A 17,816-nucleotide genomic window follows, 5' to 3' on the forward strand; every position below is an offset into this window, starting at 1 on the left:
CCATATTGAGAATATGCCATTCCCTTTCTTTGTTTGATGCAATTTGGTATTGGATCCGTGGATGCTAGATTCACCAAGCTATCACTCACTGTTTGGGGCTCGCAAATGGCCTTGATCACGGCGGACGCCAGGCGTAGCTCTTCTACAGTAACCATCAAATAATTATTGCCCTCGTCAATTCAGCCAGTGCAGGGCATTCCTTTGATCTTCAGTAATTCTCTATCATCTTGACGAATTTTCCCGATCATCTGCCCAGTTGATCTGGCATCGTTCATCTGGTCATCAGTCTGAACCTGACCTGAGGCGGAGCTCGCCAGCGAAAATTTCCAGGTGCCGGAACCATCTGATGGTCGGACTCGGCGACTGCCGAACCCACCGATCCAATGGCACAGCCCATTTTGACAACCACCAGATCGTCTTGACGTTCGATGGTCGGTCAGATTGGCATCGGATATGGTCGAGATGACTCTTGATGCATTTTCAAGTCGTGGAATCACGGTTGCAAAGAGCCCGTCAAGCGCATCGCCATTGTTGCGCTTTCCGAGTCTTTCCGCTCTGATGAGACAGGCTTCTCGGTACCCAAGTTATCAACTGAGATGCGACAACCAAAGGTCTACTAGAGCATCAGTCAGTCTGAAAGAGTGAAATTCGTTTGTATATTATATGCACATGATTTAATACAATAAAACAACATTTGAGAAAAGGCTTAGCCGTAAACACTTGTCGAAAACTTGATGGCTTTCTCACACCCACAGCTACCCGGTACTTCGAGGACCATGACCTTGAAAGTGCAGGCCGTAAAGCAACTCACTTCGACACAATCAGAGTTGCAGAATCCGCATCGTAACTAGCAAGATAGATTTTACATAGTCCCTATAACTGTCGATCAAAACCTCAACTTGTCGGCCTTGAACCTGTTCCCCCGTCATCTGCTGCCTGCCAAGAGCTGATACCCTGCCAAGGAATTAAATGCCGGCTCTGCCGATAGCCTCAACTGATTTCTCCCCTAAACTCTCGTATCTGCACTGCAATCTTTCCTTTGCCATATCTCAGTCTATGGTGGAATCTAATTGCCTATGCTTGGCACATCCGCTCCGCCACAAACCACGCAGTCAGGTGACGTCATGCCCAGTCAAGTCGGTCAAGCAAAACATCAAAATATCCTCACTCCTCACCTGATACAAAACTTTCTTCAACCTCAACCACGAATAGTCACATTTTGGAAAAATGCCTTGGAAAGATCACCTTAAGCGTCTTAAAAATGAATTCGAAAACATAATCGCGGAGCCACAGGCTCAGCAGCAGCCTCAACAACCCCCTCAGACATATGCGCCACCGCCGCAGCAGCAGCCGATGGGTGCGCAGCCTGGGCAGGTCTACTGGCAGCCTCAGTTTCGGCCTGATAACCCCGTTAGCAACGACTGGGACGCAAAGATCGGCAACGCGGATGGTTGGGGAAACCAGGAGTTGGAGTACTACACTGCCGATCAGCAGAACGCCTTTTAGTGAGTTTATCGCCATGGGGATCCAAGCCTAGCTAACCAGAGTGAAATAGTACTCCGGATGGAAAGCTTGTGCTTCGAGCCATAGCAAACAATGGTAACCCAAACCCAGAGCAGAAATACACCTCAGCTCGGCTGGTTAGTAGGCAGACCCTGTCTCGAGACCAGGGAGTTCTCACTGCCGTCATCCTCTCACCTTGTGCCGAGGGCATCTGGCCAGCCTTTTGGCTCCTCCCACAGGAACCATTCTCCTGGCCTGTAGACGGTGAAATCGACATTGCCGAGACCTGGAACGGAGATCTTGAAAATCACACATGTCTTCACTGGGGTCAACATCACGAGCCTGAGAAGCACCGAGTCCTCGGCACCAGAATTCCCGACATGCAATATCGACCCGTCAAGTACGACTTTGCCTGGATCCAACCTGGCGGAGAGGCAGGACAGGGCAGGATGATTTGGTACATTGACGGCAGACCTATTATGAAGGCTGAGATCCCTGCTGGCACGAGACCTGTGAGGGAAATGACTATTCTTCTCAACGTGGCTATGGGCGGAAATGTGTGCGGTGGAAAGGTTCCGGCTGATGGGTATTACGATATGGTCGTTCATACCCTGTTCCTGGGTAGTGAGCCAGAGTACGGTGGTTGGCATCGTTTTGACGCCGACTGGGGAAATCCGGCTACGCCTTTGGGAAATACATATTGAGGTTTTGGATGACTTGGGTATTTCAAAGGTCTTGGGCTGCGCCGCTATCTATTTTGCCTGATATTCTGTAGGTAGGTGGTGGATAACTGAGAACAAGCTGTATGAAAAAGGAAAAGAATAAATGAGACGATGAGCTGAACAACACAGAGGTCGGTTAGGGCGTAACATGAATTTCTGTCTTCTATTCCATCCGGAGCAAAGGCTTGCGTCGGGATGCTGTCGCCACTGAGGCCGGCGGCGCGACTCGTCGGCGTTCCCCACTTGGCGAGCCGACGCCCGACGGCGACTCCAAGTCGGCAGCCGGCATCTTGAGCCCGCGCCAAAAGGTTGGGGAAATTAGGCTAATGAACGAGGGGGCAGTCGCTGACGGAGCTGGGGTTTTGGAGGCTTGAGATGCTTGCGCATTTCCATCACAGCCTGGGCGAGGAATGAGATGTTGTTATTGATGAGTTTTGCGGCCAAGACGTGATTTTGATGGTTCACACCACCAGACCGAGGCATCACGGCCCCTGCTCTCGCTATCACACAAAAATGGCCCAATCACAATCGCAAACAATATCTCCTCCAAGCCTCCAACTTGGCAACGCAGCCGAGGCCCTCTTATCAGAACAAGGCTCCCTGATCTGATGACCCTGGGGAAATGTAACACTGACATTTCTGGATGGCGGAAAACCCCCGGGTTATGAGTAATGGAAATTACCCCGCACAGTTTATGCGGTATCGGCCCCAGGCTTGGCTTTTGGGGTCGCTTGCCCGTCGGGCGGAATCTCAGGTTTGAGGATGGCTTCATGCCGATGCAATGGCGTTTGATGTATAATAGAGATCCAGAAATCCGGGATGCCCGGGTATGGGTGTTTTTGACTTGAGGTGAGTGATTTGAACGCGCTTTTGAGACGCTTTCTAGACTTGGCCTTGTCGCTGAAGATCTGCCCTCCAATTGGTGTTCTTTTGTGATGCCTTCACATTGCCTACCTATTCGTGTTTGTCTCGTCCAGTACAGCTCCACACATGACTGACACAACAATGAGACAGCAATAATTGAGTGCCAATCCCAAGAGCTGGCATAAATAAACAGCTCCATTGAAACACCTTTCAAGCCCCGACAAAGCATCAATCACTCACTCTGTTATCAACAAACATCGCCACTCTCACGAGTAATGAATTTGCAAAAAGCCTTATCCGGAACATGGTTAGATTGGTCCCCTTTCCCCCGCGACGAACCGACATTTCCCCAATTTTCGGAGGTTGTTTGGAGAATGAGTTCCCTCCATGCCCCTTTCGGAAGGAACATGCGACTGGAGCCGGGGCTAGGGGCGAGCGAGTGTCAAGGGGGTTGCGTCGACCATTTAGCCTTGATAGAGACGAGATGGACGTTTTGGCACTTAAGAGTCCGGACCTCCCGCTTTGGAATCTCATTCTTTCTTCGTAAATCATTGTCGTCGTTGTGTTTTTGATAATCGCTGACAAAAACAATGGCTGAGAGTTCACCTCCCAAGAGGGACAGCACCTCCAAGAGGGATGATGACGTCCCCGTCCTCAAGTCCATCTCGAATCAGCAAGCCCCCATCAACGCCTCGGGACACGTCCAAGAGCTCCAGCAAAACTTCAACCTCCTGTCCCTGGCCGGCGTCGGACTCGTCGTCGGAAACGTCTGGCCTGCCATCGGTGGCTCCATCCTCGTTGCCATCTTCAACGGCGGACCTCCCGGCGTCCTGTACGAGTTCATCGTCGTTTCCGTGTTTTACTGGACTGTTGCCGCTAGCATCGCCGAGCTTGCCAGCGCTATCCCTTCGTCTGCTGGAGTTTATCACTGGGCGTCTGTGACTCCTGGTCCGCGATGGGGTAGGGTGATAGGTTTCTTTGCTGGGTGGTGGAACTATCTCGCCTGGGTTCTCGGATGCGCCAGCATGTCTTCGATTCTTTCAAACACCCTCGTCCAGATGTACGCCCTCAACCATGCCGATTTCGTCGCCGAGTCGTGGCACGTCTTTGTCACATATATCATCACCACGTGGATCGCCTGCGCTTGTGTCTGCTTGGCCAACAGTGCCATGCCCAACTTGAACAAGTTTGGAGTGTTTATCATTCTGGCTGGTTTCATCATCACTATCATCGTTGTTACAGTCATGCCCGGTCGAGGTGGACGACCTCCGCATGCGTCTTCGGCGTTTGTGTGGAAAGACTGGGTTGCTGATATTGGATATCCGAATGGCTTCGTCTTTGTTGCCGGCATGCTCAATGGAGCATTCAGTGTTGGACCAGTCGACGCAGTTACGCATTTGGCTGAGGAAATTCCAGATCCTCAGCGCAATGTCCCTATCGCTCTTCTCCTCCAGGTCGCAACTGGTTTCGTCACTGGACTCTGCTATCTCATCGCCATCATGTACGCTATCAACGACTACGACGCCCTCTTCGAATCCGCCTATCCTATCGCCGAGATCTATCACCAAGCCACTGGTTCAGCTGCAGGCGCAACTGGCCTGTTGTCATTGGTCATGATCTGCATCTCCCTCACAGTTGTCGGACTGTACATTACCTGCGGCCGAACGCTCTGGGCTCTTGCTCGAGATGGAGCCACTCCATTCCCTGGAGTTCTCGGCCATGTTCACGAGAAGCTTGATATGCCTCTTTGGTCGACCCTTGCCACAGGTGTCTTGGTGACAGTTTTGGGTGCCATCTACGTCGGAAGCACAACTGCCTTCAACGCCTTTGTCGGTAGCTTCATTCTCCTCTCGAGCAGTTCATTCTTGGCGTGCATCCTACCAAATCTCTTGACTGGACGCAAAAACATCACATACGGACCATTCAAGATGCGCGGACCACTGGGCTTTGTCATCAACAGCGTTGCATGGGGGCCCCATAGGGACACGCCTAGGCGCGCCTCCACTCGCGAACGCGTAGGCGTGCAGATTATGTCAGCCCTCAATTTGGCTTAAACCCCACAGTCGCAGTTTCAGGGGCTCCGTCTGTTGCTGCCACTGCTGAACACAACTACAGTCTCCAGGAGCGGGCTTCCGCTATGGCCCAAGCAACATTTCCTGATGATGTGCTCCCGCCGGAGGGTACATACGATTCACGAGAGGCTCTACTCGCAGCTATCAACGAATGGGCAGCACCCAGAGGATACGCATTCATAACTGGGAGGTCTTCGCGATCAATTAGTGGAAGGCAGATTGTTACATACGCATGTGATCGGTGGTGTCGTCCACCTAGCGCCTCAAAAGATCGCCAGCGCAAGACTACTACACGAGGAACCAATTGTCGGTTCTCAATCATTGCGAAGGAATCCCTGGATAAGGCGACCTGGTCTTTAAGGCATCGTCCAGACAGCCGATTTTCCTTACACAACCACGAGCCAAGCTGGCACAAATCGGCTCATCCAGTCCATCGGCAGCTCTCTGATGCGGACAAGTCAACAGTCAGCCGCCTTACGAATGCCGGGGTAGCGCCAAAGGATATCAGGACTTATATCCGTCAGAACTCGAACACCATTGCAACCCAGCAAGATATCTATAATCGTATCGCAGATAGCAAACGAGAGCTGTGTGAGGGACAGAGCACTATACACGCCTTTGCTAACCAGCTGGATAAGGAAGGGTTCTGGAACCGGATGCAGCTTGATTCAGATGACCGAATCACGGCAGTGTTATTCGCCCATCCAGAGTCATTGGCATACCTCCAGGCTTATCCAGACCTACTTTTCCTGGACTGCACATACAAGACGAACAAATATGGGATGCCACTCCTTGATATGATTGGCGTTGATGCCTGCCAGCGATCCTTCTGCATCGCCTTTGCATTCCTTAGTGGCGAGACTGAGCAGGACTACCTATGGGCCTTGGACCGGCTCAGGTCCCTGTATGAACTCTGCAATACAAGGTTTCCATCTGTTATCTTAACAGACCGCGATAAGGCTTGTATGAACGCCGCAGAGATCTGCTTTCCATCTTCAATCTCGCTGCTATGCCTATGGCACGCGAACAAGGCAGTCCTCCGCTATTGCCAGCCGATATTCGTGCGCCACCAACAAGGATCGGAGGCCTATCAGCAGGGTCTGAGCGATTGGAGTGAGTTTTTCAACCACTGGCACTCAATTATGAAGTCACCAGACGAAGAGGCCTTTGATCAGCGCGTACAAGAGCTTGAAAGGCGCTACCTACCGCAATACATTGAAGAGGTTGGCTATATCAAGGCCAATTGGCTCGATCCATACAAGGAAAAGCTGGTGAAGGCTTGGGTTGATCAGCACCCTCATTTTGGTAATGTAGTTACCTCGCGGGTTGAGGGTATCCATGGGCTCCTTAAGAGCCACCTCAAGAAATCTACGCTGGATCTCTTCGAGGCTTGGAGGGCTATGAAGCATGCGCTTCTTAATCAATTAGCCGAACTGCGATCCAACCAAGCGAGACAGCAAATGAGAATACCAATTGAGCTCTCTGGATCACTATATAGTGCCATACGTGGCTGGGTATCTCACGAAGCTTTACGCAAAGTTGAAGAACAGCGGAAGCTGCTCTTGAAAGAAAACCTGCCTAGTTGCACCGGCGCATTCTCTCGATCTCACGGCCTCCCTTGCGCCCATACTCTCAAGGCTCTACAAGAACAAGGTCAAGCCCTTCGCCTAGAGCATTTTCACACGCATTGGCACCTCAATCGCCATGGTGTTCATCAGTTACTACTAGAGCCTCGGCATCGACCTGATCGAATAGCCGCCGGTTCGACTACTGGTAGACCGCAATCAAGCACCCAGAGAGAGCCAAGTGCATTCGAGGCAGTTCAGGCAACAGTACGGCCAAAGGCACAACCCAAATGCAGCAGATGCCACCAAGTAGGTCATAGAATGACTTCAAAGGCATGCCCTCAGCGATACGAGGAACTTTTGCAGTCGTCAGCATCGTCGGCGCAGGTAGGGGCAATGCCAGCGGCGTTGCCGTCGGCATTATCAGGGCAGGTACGACCAGTGCCGACGACATCTTCATCAGCACCATCTTTGCAGGCAGGGGAAGCTCTAAGACCAATGTCTTCAGGGTCATCAGGGCAGGCAAGGCCAATCAGGGATAGTGCTAGCTGCATTGTTGTTAGTATCGACGACACAGACAGTACAGTGCCGGCAGCATCATCATCAGCACCGTCGGCTCAGGCAAGGATGGTGCCGGCACCTAGGTATGATGACCCGCGGGCTATCTATCAGAGATATGTTGCTGCTCGAGATGCCTGGTACAAGGCGCAGCCTCGTGGCAGTATTAAAACCAACCAGCAATATCGGAGGGCGCTAGGTCTACCTCTGCGGTATGACAAATCAAGCTATCAGTGGTGTCTCGATTGGAAGCAGATGGGCAAGCGCTGCGATACGCCAACTGGCTCTAGAGATTGGACTAAAGAGGAGATGATGGCCTACCTAGATTGGAGCAAAGCAGAAGATGACCGGGTCGAGGCTCAGGTAGCCACGGAGATGGAACGCATGCCTTTTTTCTAGTAGAAGAGGTATGTGTGATATTTGGGAGGCGGCAGCGGCAGATGGCGAGGCCCAGCAGGCTATTTATTCAGGTAGATAATCAACTATTCCTCACCGTTCGGGATCATAGGATTTTAGTACTCAGTAGTAGTAGTAGAGTTTATAGGATTTTAAGAACTACCTCAGAACTCGGAATTACAGCTGTGCGGGGTTTAAGCCAAATTGAGGGCTGACATAATCTGCACGCCTACGCGTTCGCGAGTGGAGGCGCGCCTAGGCGTGTCCCTATGGGGCCCCCGTTGCATGCGCCTACATGCTCATTTGGGGCGTCATCTACTGCTTCCCTTATGCGCTGCCTACAGACGCACAGAGCATGAATTACACATGCGTGATCTGGGGTGGTCTGACGTTCCTCGTCGGCGCCTGGTGGTTTGGAAGCGCGCGGAAGGGATACCAGGGGCCTACAACTACAGGGTCCGTTGTGCCTGGGATGGCGGTTGATCCAGCTTGATCTTTCTTTCTTTCTGTTCGGTGCCGTCACTATCGTCTGACACATCAGGGCCATGGGCTGTAGGGGTTACCGGAGTTGGTGATGCGGGGGTTGGGGTATGAGGCTTGACGTGGGATGTCGTATGTGCATTGCATGGGCCTTGGTTCTGAGATTAGGATGGTACAACCCCTGTACAATAGCGAGAATGATACTACTTTCTGTTCACTTTGAGAGCCAATGCCTCTGTGTTCATGTCTCTGTATCTCTGATCGGAGTTCGGCTACAACATCAACACCCGAGCCTGTAGAGACGAAGCCGTCTTCACCGTCACCGCTTGGCACTCCACACTGCCAGGCTGTCAACGGTCGAAGGGGCAGCGACCCATTGTCGGTCTTAGTCATCCTCTGAAGGACACTGGACCAGGCCAGCCATGCCCTGGATGAAGCGCACCAGGGTCCAACCGATCTAGGGTTGCCCCGGGCGCCTGTAGGACGATGCAGATTTACCCTGCACCCTTTGAGAATCGTGCATCGACATGTTCCATGCTTCTAGCCTCGAACCGATAAGATCGCCTAGTATTTGTTATGGTGGGATTGCATCCGTGGGCGTGTCTCGCGTCCTGCGTGGAACGGACCGTGAGAGCGGGGATGAAGGATTGATTGCGAGACGAATTGAAACGAGTACGTGTAAAATAGCTCATTATTCACGTTGTGCAATTGCCTATAGTTGGTGCTGTGCCACTTGATGGCAAGGAATTGGGTGTTGCTTGATCCTGGCCATGGTGTTGTGAGGCCTGAGCTCAGTAGTACGGATGGCATTTACAGTGACGCCATCTCTCTGGAACAGACCAGAATTCACAAGAAGGACAAACCCCAATTCCAAGTTTGTTGAGCCTCCCCAGTGCGTGTCAAGTCTGCGCTGCACTGCATCTGCAATCCTCAGTCTTACCCTATCTCGTGGCTGCAGTGCAGTCGACAAAATCTGCGAGCAGCTGGCGTTTACAGTACAGTACAGTTACATGGATGAGACATACCCTGTCTGTGGATTGGATGAATGCGGAGCCGAGAGAAAACTGGAGAAACGAAACAAAAAAATCGAGGCGAAAAAATGACAGGAGAAAAACAATCGCGAGGCGGTGGCTACGTCGCCTGAGCTGCTGGTGGCATGAGATGAGGCCCGTCAGCTATTTTCGTTGAGCTCAGCGCGTAGCACAATTAAAAGATGACTCAGTCCCGGGCGCAATTGAGGCCAGTATTGTAATTCTGGCGTCCTCTGGAAAGAATAGGCAACGAGAGGCTTTAGTAGGCGCCTCGAAGCCTCCTCCAAAACGTATGGAGTACGGCCTCCTCGAAAGAGTCGGGCTGGGGACATCTTATGCCTTGGTGCAACAGAGCGAGCGAATCGGAAATCCCCACATGACGTTGCAGCCCGACCCAGAAGTCTTTTGCCCAAAGAAAAAGAGACCGGCCGGGCCTCAAAATGATAATGGACCCCCTTGTGCGAGCCTTGACTGGGCGCCTTGGTTTCAACGATTGGGCACAGAGTGAAATCCCAAGTACAGGTACACGTAATAGAGGGAGACACGGGCCCTTTCTGCAGGTGACAGGACAAGTTACGGCCTTGTTTTTTGGCTTCTCGAGTTGACAGCAAAGACCAGGGATCCATCCTCTTGCAGGGTCCCCAGCCCACTACCCGTCTCTGCCGGGGTCCTCCCAAGCAACCAGGCCCTTCCACATGGTCGTCTTGCCACCCGGGCCTCCATTCTAATTTCACCTCTTTTCCCGGGGATGTTCTGGGTAACAACCAATGGGGACTTTGCGGAATGTCGGCTTTGGGATCTTGCACAGGGAGTCTTCCCGCTCTGCAAGGAGGCTCACAAGCCCTCTCAGAGGCCCTGACGACATATCACACGGTTGGTTGGACCAGCTGTCACCGTGTCCCGGCGCCCAATGTGGTTGGGTTGTGGATCTCGAACCACCCCCTGGAGCCACTGGCAGGGTTCCAACTCTTGAATTGGGCTCCTCGGGCTCTGTCCCAGACGCCTCCCCAGGGCTTGTGCCGTGGGTGACAGGATGCATCCTGGTGGTGTACAGGACCTAAAGTTGATGTATACCCGCAGATGGCCTGTTGGGGGATTTCTACCAGACTTTTCCTCTTTCTAGACAGAAAACAGACAGCACACAATATGCAGCGAGACCATTTGGAACTTGAAGTACCCGTCGTTAATGTAGTAGTGTACCCAGAGGTCACCGCCCGCCGATCACCACCATCCATCCAAACCACCACCCCCGCCGCAACCCACGAGCACGCGAGATACTCAGCTCCAACATCTACACATTTTTGCAACAACACTTGAACGCTTCACACAGTTCTGAAGCACACCAACCATGAAGAAGTCTACCAAGACGGCCCCTCAGAGGAGGCCCTTTGATCCGCTGTCCCAGTATGAGCAGCAGCGACAGCACGAGAGCACCATGGCCCTCACCATCCGGGGCTATCCCCCCAAGAACAGCAACAACACCAAGTCCGACTCGTGGCACACGTCCGACGATAGCCAAAGGAACACCAACCCCAGCTCCTCCTACGCCCGGGCGAGATCACAATCACGACCTCCCACACGGCGGCCAGACGCCGACGGCCTCTCGACCGTGTCCGAGGTGACTTCAAGCGCTCCCTCAGACGTCTCGGACGACACTGCCTCCACCGTCAGCACCAGCACAACCTCATCCACATCAACAATTAACCAAGGCCGACGGCAAGACGACACACAGAGGCCTCTGATGTTCCGGCCGCCTCAACTTCGCTTCCGATCCGGCGACACAGGCACAAGATCACCCGAGCCGTTGACGCCCAGGAACCCTTATCTGTCGGACGACTATGATTCCGCCTCTGAGCTGGGCTGGGGCAGCTCATCCAATGTTTCCACCACCACAAAGGCCACCACTGTCGTCGACGACTCTGACGACAGCTGCGCCAAGACGCCCACCCGGGCGCGGTCCATGGCCCGTCGGCCGAGCGTGTCGACGTCGCAACAGACGAGGACGACGGAGCGTCAGCTTGAGCGACGGAGTGAGCGTCAAGTAGAGTTCCAGACGACGGATCGTCAATTGGAGAGACGATCTGAACGTCAGATGGAGCGTAAGCCTGAGCGTACCAAAGAGCGCTCACGCAGTCGGGGACGCAGTGTGCACATCCACATTGAGCAGCCGGTCCAACAGCAACAACCTCAGCAGCAGCAGCCGCAACAACAGCAGATGGTTCAGCAACAGCCTCAACAGACTGTTCAAACGATTCAGCAGACAGTTCAGCAGCCGACCATGGTCCATTCCATGACCACTCAGCAACAGTCGGTTACCCAGCAGTCTACCATCACCCAGCAGCCCATGGTCCACCAACCCACCATCCCTCAGCAGCCTATGATCTCTCATCAGCCTGTTGTGGCTCCTCAACCCATGATTGCTCAGCCGATGATGTCTGCTCCGCCCTTGATGGCCACTCAGCCGTTGTATGCTCCTCAACAGCCAATGACACAGCAGCCAATGACACAGCAGCCAATGACCCAGACCATGACCACGACCACTGTGCATTCTTCATCACAACAGCAACAGCAACCGGTTGTCCAACAAACCGTGGTTCAACAACCCCAGCCTGTCTCTCAACAGCCACGGATTCCTGAGTCAAGACAGCTCCCCCAGCCTGAGCGTCCTCCCTCTCGGCCTCGTGCACAGTCTCGGCACGATACCGAGAGGGCCATGGCTGCTGAGATTGAGAAGCTCAAGAATGAAGTCAAGAGCCTCAAGAGCAAGCAAAAAGAAACCATCAAGGATCTTGACGACGCTCGATACAGGCTCAACTGCACGCAGAGCGACAGGGAGGAGCTTCGTCAGGAGAGGAACAGGGCTCAGTCAACCAGAGACAGACTCACTGTCGAGCTCGAGGAGCAGACACGTCTTCTGGAGAGGACTCGGACTCGGCTTGATGAGCAGAGGCGGACTCTCGAGAGATTCGAGAAGGACCGTGACACTTCCATTGAACAGCTCAAGAAGGAGCGTGACGCCGCCATTGAGAAGTTCAAGAGAGATCGTGACGTGTCTGTCAGAGAAGTCATCAAGGACAGAGAGGTCTCTGTTGAGAAGATCAAGAAGGAGCGTGATGTTTCTGTTCAAAAGGCCATCAGGGACCGGGATGCATCTGTCGAACAAGCCAAGAAGGAACGAGACGCTGCTCTTGAAAAGATCAGAAGAGAGCGAGATGAAGCCATCGAGAGGTACAAGCGCGAGCGAGATGTCTCTGTCGAGATGGCCAAGACAGAGCGAGACATATCCATTGAGGCGCTCAAGAAGGACCGCGATTCAGTCCTCGACAGGTTCAGGCGTGAGCGTGACCAGGCGATCGAGGCCGTCGACCAGTTCAAGAAGGAACGCGACCAAGCTCTCGTGCAGGCAAAGAAGGACGTCGATATTTCGTTCGCGAGGTCCCAGAAGGAGCGTGATCAGGCTCTTGAACAGGCTAGGAAGGACTACGACCTTTCCATCAAGAGGACCAAGAAGGAGCGTGATCTCGAGCTGAACAAGCTCCGCAAGGAGAAGGACGAGATTATTCGAGATATTGAGGATGAGCGAGATGCCATCGTCGAGAAGCTCGAGAAGGAGCGTGATCGCGCTGCTGAGAAGCACAAGAAGGACCTCGACCTTGCTATCTCCAGGGCCAAGAAGGAGCGTGATCAAGCCATCAGCAAGATCCAGAAGGAGCGCGACCAGACGGTTGACAGGCTCCAGAAGGAACGCGATCAGGCCATTGACAGGCTGAAGAAGGAACGCGACATGACTGTTGGAGCCCTCACCAAGGAGCGTGACGAGCTCTTGATTATTGAGCGCAACTACAGCGACAAGGTCAAGGAGCTCGAGGACCACCTGTCCAAGCACCGCGAGCTCAAGGCTGCTCTTGAGAGGAACTATGAGGATCTCAAGAAGGAGAGCCAGCAGACCACCAAGACCAACAACCAGTTCGAGGCCAAGAGCATCAACCTCGAGAGGGAGCTCGAGGACGTCAGGGTCATCCGCAAGTCTCAGGAGACGGCCTACGTCGCCAAGATTGCTGGCCTGGAGATTTCCAAGGAATCCATGCAGTTCCGTGTGGACGGCATGGAGAAGGATCTCCTGGAGAAGGCCAAGGAGCTGGGTGAGCTCACCGTCGAGAGAGACCGCTACAAGACGGAGAGCGAGAACAACAAGAACCAGGTCGAGTCTCTCAGCAAGGATAAGGTGAACCTCGAGGAGGATAAGAAGAACCTCAACAAGCGCATCGACGAGTTGTCGGGCGACAAGTCCAAGTTGGAGGAGTTGCTTGGTGGTCTTGAAGGCGACAAGAAGAAGCTCGAAGAGCAACTTACAGGCCTCGAGGGTGACAAGAAGAAGCTCGAGGAAGAAGTCACCGTGCTCAACACGACCATCGAGGAACTCAAGACTGACAAGGACGCCATCAAGGCCGAGTGGACCAAGGACGTCGAGAGCAAGGAGGCTCGCATCGCAGGACTCGACACGGAGAACAATGAACTCAAGAACCAGCTCGAATCGCTCGCCAAGGACAAGGACGCCATCAGTAAGCAGGTCGACGAGATCGAGACCAAGAGAAAGAAGCTCCGGAAGCGCTACGAACAACTCACCGGCCAGAACAAGGAGCTCCGCGGCCAGGTCAGAGGTCTGTTGAGCGAGCAAGACGACCACAGCTCGCAGGTCCTGCGGCTCTCTGTCGAGTGTAAGAGCCTCCGCAAGGAAAACACGACCCTCAGGACCCTCTCGGAAGCCGGCAGCGTCGTGTCCAGCTCTCTATCTAGCGTTTCATCCTCTGCGAGCACCGTCACCGACGACGAGGACGCCACGAGCGTCACCTCGGATGCCACCGAGAAGCCAGATCCAGCGTCGGTACCCCAACCTGCCTCGGTCGAGGACGTCGTCGAAGAAGCACCTGCTGATGCCGAGCCAGCTGAGGCTGAGCCAGAGGCAAAAGCCGAGACTGAAGCCCCAGGGGGAGAAGAAGAAGAAGTAGCAAAAGAACCAGAACCCGAACCCGTCGTCACCCCCGAGGTTGAGCAACTCCGCGGAGAAAACACCGAACTCAAGGAAAAGGCCGACGCCGTTACCGCTGAGAGAGACGAACTCACGACCAAGCTCGAAGCCAGCACCGAGAACGCCGGAAAGTTGCAACTCAACGTCGATACCGTCACCGGAGAGCGAGACACCGTCACGGCCGAACGAGATGAGCTCACCATCAAGCTCAACGCCGCCAACGAGAACGGAGGCAAGCTGAAACTCACCGTCGATACCGTCACGGCCGAACGAGACGAGCTCACGACCAAGCTCGCCGCCACCGAGGAGAACGTCAACACCGTTACCGCCGAGAAAGACGAGATCTCCAAGAAGCTCGCCACCGTTGAAGAGGAGGCTGCCAAGCTCCAGGAAAAGGCCGCAAGTGTTGACGCCATCACCACTGAGAGGGACGACCTCCAGGGGAAGCTCACTGCCTCTGAGGCTACAGTTGCCGAGCTGAAGGAGAAGCTCGCCAGCGTCGACGCCCTCACAGCTGAACGTGACGAACTCGCCAAGAAGCTTGAAACGGCGGAGCGAGAGGCTGTCATTCTCAACCACCTGCGCGCCGAGAACAAGGACCTCATGGCCCAGCTCGCCGAGGCCAAAAAGGCCCAGGCAGCTGCTAGCGCTGATGTCACTGCCCTGCAGACTCAAGTCGGTGCTCTGGTGGCTCAGCTCGGAACAAACGGTGTTACTCGAACCAAGAGCGGACGCAAGCCCATCAAGGATCCCAAGCGAAGGGAGGAGATGGTGATTGTCCGTGACCCCCGTGACCGCGGAGGCGGCATGTAAGTTAACCCCTTTGGTACCTCAGTAAGTTGAATACTAACAAGGCATAGTCATATTGTTCGACGTCGCAACCTCAACTCTTCTACTACGAGGTCTTCTTCTCAGTCCGAGGGATCAGTCGACGCTTAAACGCCTGTACAACCTATCTACCTAACATTTAACCTTCACCAACATGTGAAGACTACTGTATGACTAACTATATTCTCTCTTTTGTAAACACCTTTTCCTTTGTCATTTGTATTTTCAAGCAAGCGATGGGTTCTGTATGTAGATGGCATAAACCAAGAGACGAGCGATGCAATATCTTTGTATGAGGGTACGAGGGATACATTTACTGGATATGGGGAGCGTGAAATTTCTTTTGTATGGGATGGATTGTAACGGATGGGTATTAGCATTGATATGGCGTATACATAAATACACAAATTGGAAGGGCCATGTTGTCTTGATGATGTTTTTCTTATGTAGACTTGGGTAGACGTACTTTCAGTACCAGTCATCTCCACTATCTTCCTGATCGTCTTCTTCCCTAAATCTCTCTCTTGGGTCATTACTCCCCCACTTGTCTCTGCACGTGTACCACACAACGTCGTAAAATCCAAACTCCCTAAACCGTGCCTCATCCCACATCATCAAGCCCCATTCCGCAGTACTGTCAGGCATAAAGCCCCCCAAAAGGTTGCTATACTCATCCTTCCACGTCTGTGTCCAAGCAACCGGTGGTTGACCTGGGTCGTCGCCCTTGAAAGGGAATGATTCTTGGTCCTGTTCCCGCTGGTCTCGAGGCGACGGATAATGGATTCGCCGATCAACGTGTGTGTCTTGTCGTAAAACTTTACCCAGGCGGCTATAACGGCTATACTCGCATGGGTTTATAGTATTAAAAAGGCTGGTATAGAGCGCGTTCAGCTGGGTAGACAGCGCGGGCAACATTTCAAGCCCATGGACTACGGATCGAGGTGTTAGCTGCGGGTTGTAGATGGTCAAAAAGGGAGGCAAGGACAAGGAATAGAACTTACAGATACATTTCACTTTCATGCACTCTTTTCCACCTTGCTCCTTCTGTGCGCCCCGATAGGTGGACTCAAATTCGATATAAAACTCATCCGCAGCAAAGATACGAGCATTACTGACGTCCCATTCCCAGAGTAAGGGTAGGTCTGTGTAAAACCCATCCGTGGCAAAAGAGTGAACACTATTGACCTCCTCCACTTCCCAAGGCTCGTAGAGACCAAAGAACATGTCTAATATGCGGGCCTCGACGAAACCAGACTCGGAGTGGCCAAATAAGTTACACCAGAGCTGGAAACGATACAAGGCTCGCATTATCCTCATTTTCTCGGTGGGAGTCAGAGGAGGGGTTTGGGCTGCCGTCTTGGGATCCTTGAAATCGTTTGCGATGTTGGTGAATGCCCAATTTTTGTACATTTCCGTGAAGGGCTGAACAACGAAGCGATAGAACACGGCCAAGTCGCTCATGTCATTTCCCGTCAGGCCTTCTTCTAGTAATGAAAAATCTAGCGAGGAGCGGAGTCGCTGATGGCCTTTGAGAAATCGGGGAATGGCATCTTCACGATGGACGCGGTCGAAGTTGGCTGGGCTGGTTAGGTGGACTGCGTAGGCATCAACGGCGAGTGGCCCCAGCGTTGTGTGCAAGGCGCTGCCTAAGATAAATTTGCGATCGTGCCGATATTGTTGGTAAAATGTCGGGCAGGACTTGATCAAGTTCTTTGCTTGGTCCAGATTCAGTGAGGTCAAGATGGAGAGGCGGAGCTCTGGGGGGAGTTGCTCCAATCTAGATAGCTCTGGCGTCACTTGAACCATGGATGATAGGCTTTGAAGATGTGCTATAGACTCTGTTGTCGTAGAAGTTTTATCCCCATGGGGTTTGGTGCGCGTTGATGACGATTCGGATGAGGATTGAGAGTGCGTGGCCTCGAACGGGTGGATACTGGAGTCCTCCATGTTGTTAGAGACAATGATAACAGGGAAGATTATTGCCGATGGCAGGAATCAGAAGAAGACGGGAGGGCATTTATGGGAATCGAGTGGAATCTTGTTTTTATTATCTGCAATGATGACAAGAAGCCATCAGCCACAACAGCAAAGTGGAATCTTGTATGCAAGCTTGAACTTAGAGAGGCTTCTCTGCCTGCGGTTACAAAAGGCTAATATAGCTGACAATATGTTAGAAGAAGAACATCGTTATGGCATATCGCTTCTTTTACAGAGGATAGGTAAGATTTACTTGGGCTCAAAGCGCTGCTGGTGAATTTGTTGATACTGCGAGGCTTGTCCCGAGTCAAGTGCAACCACGAGGGGCCAACATCGATTCCATAGCGTGATTATTTCTGTTATCAAACTTTTGCTGCAATTTTATTTAGGTTGCGGGCTTTGCAACATTGGGTTTAAATGCTGTCATGTGTTGACTACCGTGTTCTTCGACATTGTGCCCGATGACTTCTTTTGGGGGCGTCACTAATACTAGCAACAATTACGTGATCAAGGAGATTCATCTGTAGGAAACTCATTTCGATACCAGGTTTCAGGGTCCTCTACGGACAAATTCCCCATGGTGACCTTGTTTCACCTTTCAGCACTTTGAGCAGTAGATTGGCCAGCCAAGTTTGCTACGTGGCGCTAACAGCCAGACCAAGACTGATCCCGGCCTCTCGCAATTTAGGCGCCCGCGGGGACCGGGTTGGGACAGGCCATCCACGGCACCTCTTCCGAAGTTAAGGTTGAAAAACGATATGAAGTACCTACCTAGTTGTAGCAAGAGGTGG

At 52.8% G+C, this 17,816-nt stretch overlaps 4 protein-coding genes across 4 annotated transcripts; 3 read left to right on the forward strand and 1 right to left on the reverse strand.

Annotated features, from left to right (window-relative positions):
• Positions 1 to 1,227: 1,227 nt before the first annotated feature.
• On the forward strand, positions 1,228 to 2,207 carry NCS57_00197600 (GH16 domain-containing protein; the record flags this gene model as incomplete). Its single annotated transcript, XM_053052019.1, has 2 exons — positions 1,228 to 1,505; positions 1,556 to 2,207. 2 exons carry the CDS (start codon positions 1,228 to 1,230, stop codon positions 2,205 to 2,207), a joined length of 930 nt encoding a protein of 309 aa, XP_052917265.1.
• Positions 2,208 to 3,679: 1,472 nt separating this feature from the next.
• NCS57_00197700 (uncharacterized protein) lies at positions 3,680 to 5,143 on the forward strand (the record flags this gene model as incomplete). The annotated part of the gene is made up of 1 exon (XM_053052020.1): positions 3,680 to 5,143. The coding sequence occupies one exon, from the start codon at positions 3,680 to 3,682 to the stop codon at positions 5,141 to 5,143; it is 1,464 nt and encodes a 487-aa protein (XP_052917266.1).
• Positions 5,144 to 10,539: 5,396 nt separating this feature from the next.
• NCS57_00197800 (uncharacterized protein) lies at positions 10,540 to 15,159 on the forward strand (the record flags this gene model as incomplete). Its single annotated transcript, XM_053052021.1, has 2 exons — positions 10,540 to 15,029; positions 15,081 to 15,159. The coding sequence occupies 2 exons, from the start codon at positions 10,540 to 10,542 to the stop codon at positions 15,157 to 15,159; spliced, it is 4,569 nt and encodes a 1,522-aa protein (XP_052917267.1).
• A 357-nt stretch (positions 15,160 to 15,516) lies between these two features.
• Positions 15,517 to 16,995, reverse strand: NCS57_00197900 (uncharacterized protein; the record flags this gene model as incomplete). The annotated part of the gene is made up of 2 exons (XM_053052022.1): positions 15,517 to 15,977; positions 16,050 to 16,995. The coding sequence occupies 2 exons, from the start codon at positions 16,993 to 16,995 to the stop codon at positions 15,517 to 15,519; spliced, it is 1,407 nt and encodes a 468-aa protein (XP_052917268.1).
• Positions 16,996 to 17,816: the final 821 nt, after the last annotated feature.

Source organism: Fusarium keratoplasticum, chromosome 2 (assembly GCF_025433545.1).
Source record: "Fusarium keratoplasticum isolate Fu6.1 chromosome 2, whole genome shotgun sequence".
Lineage (NCBI taxonomy): Eukaryota > Fungi > Ascomycota > Sordariomycetes > Hypocreales > Nectriaceae > Fusarium > Fusarium keratoplasticum.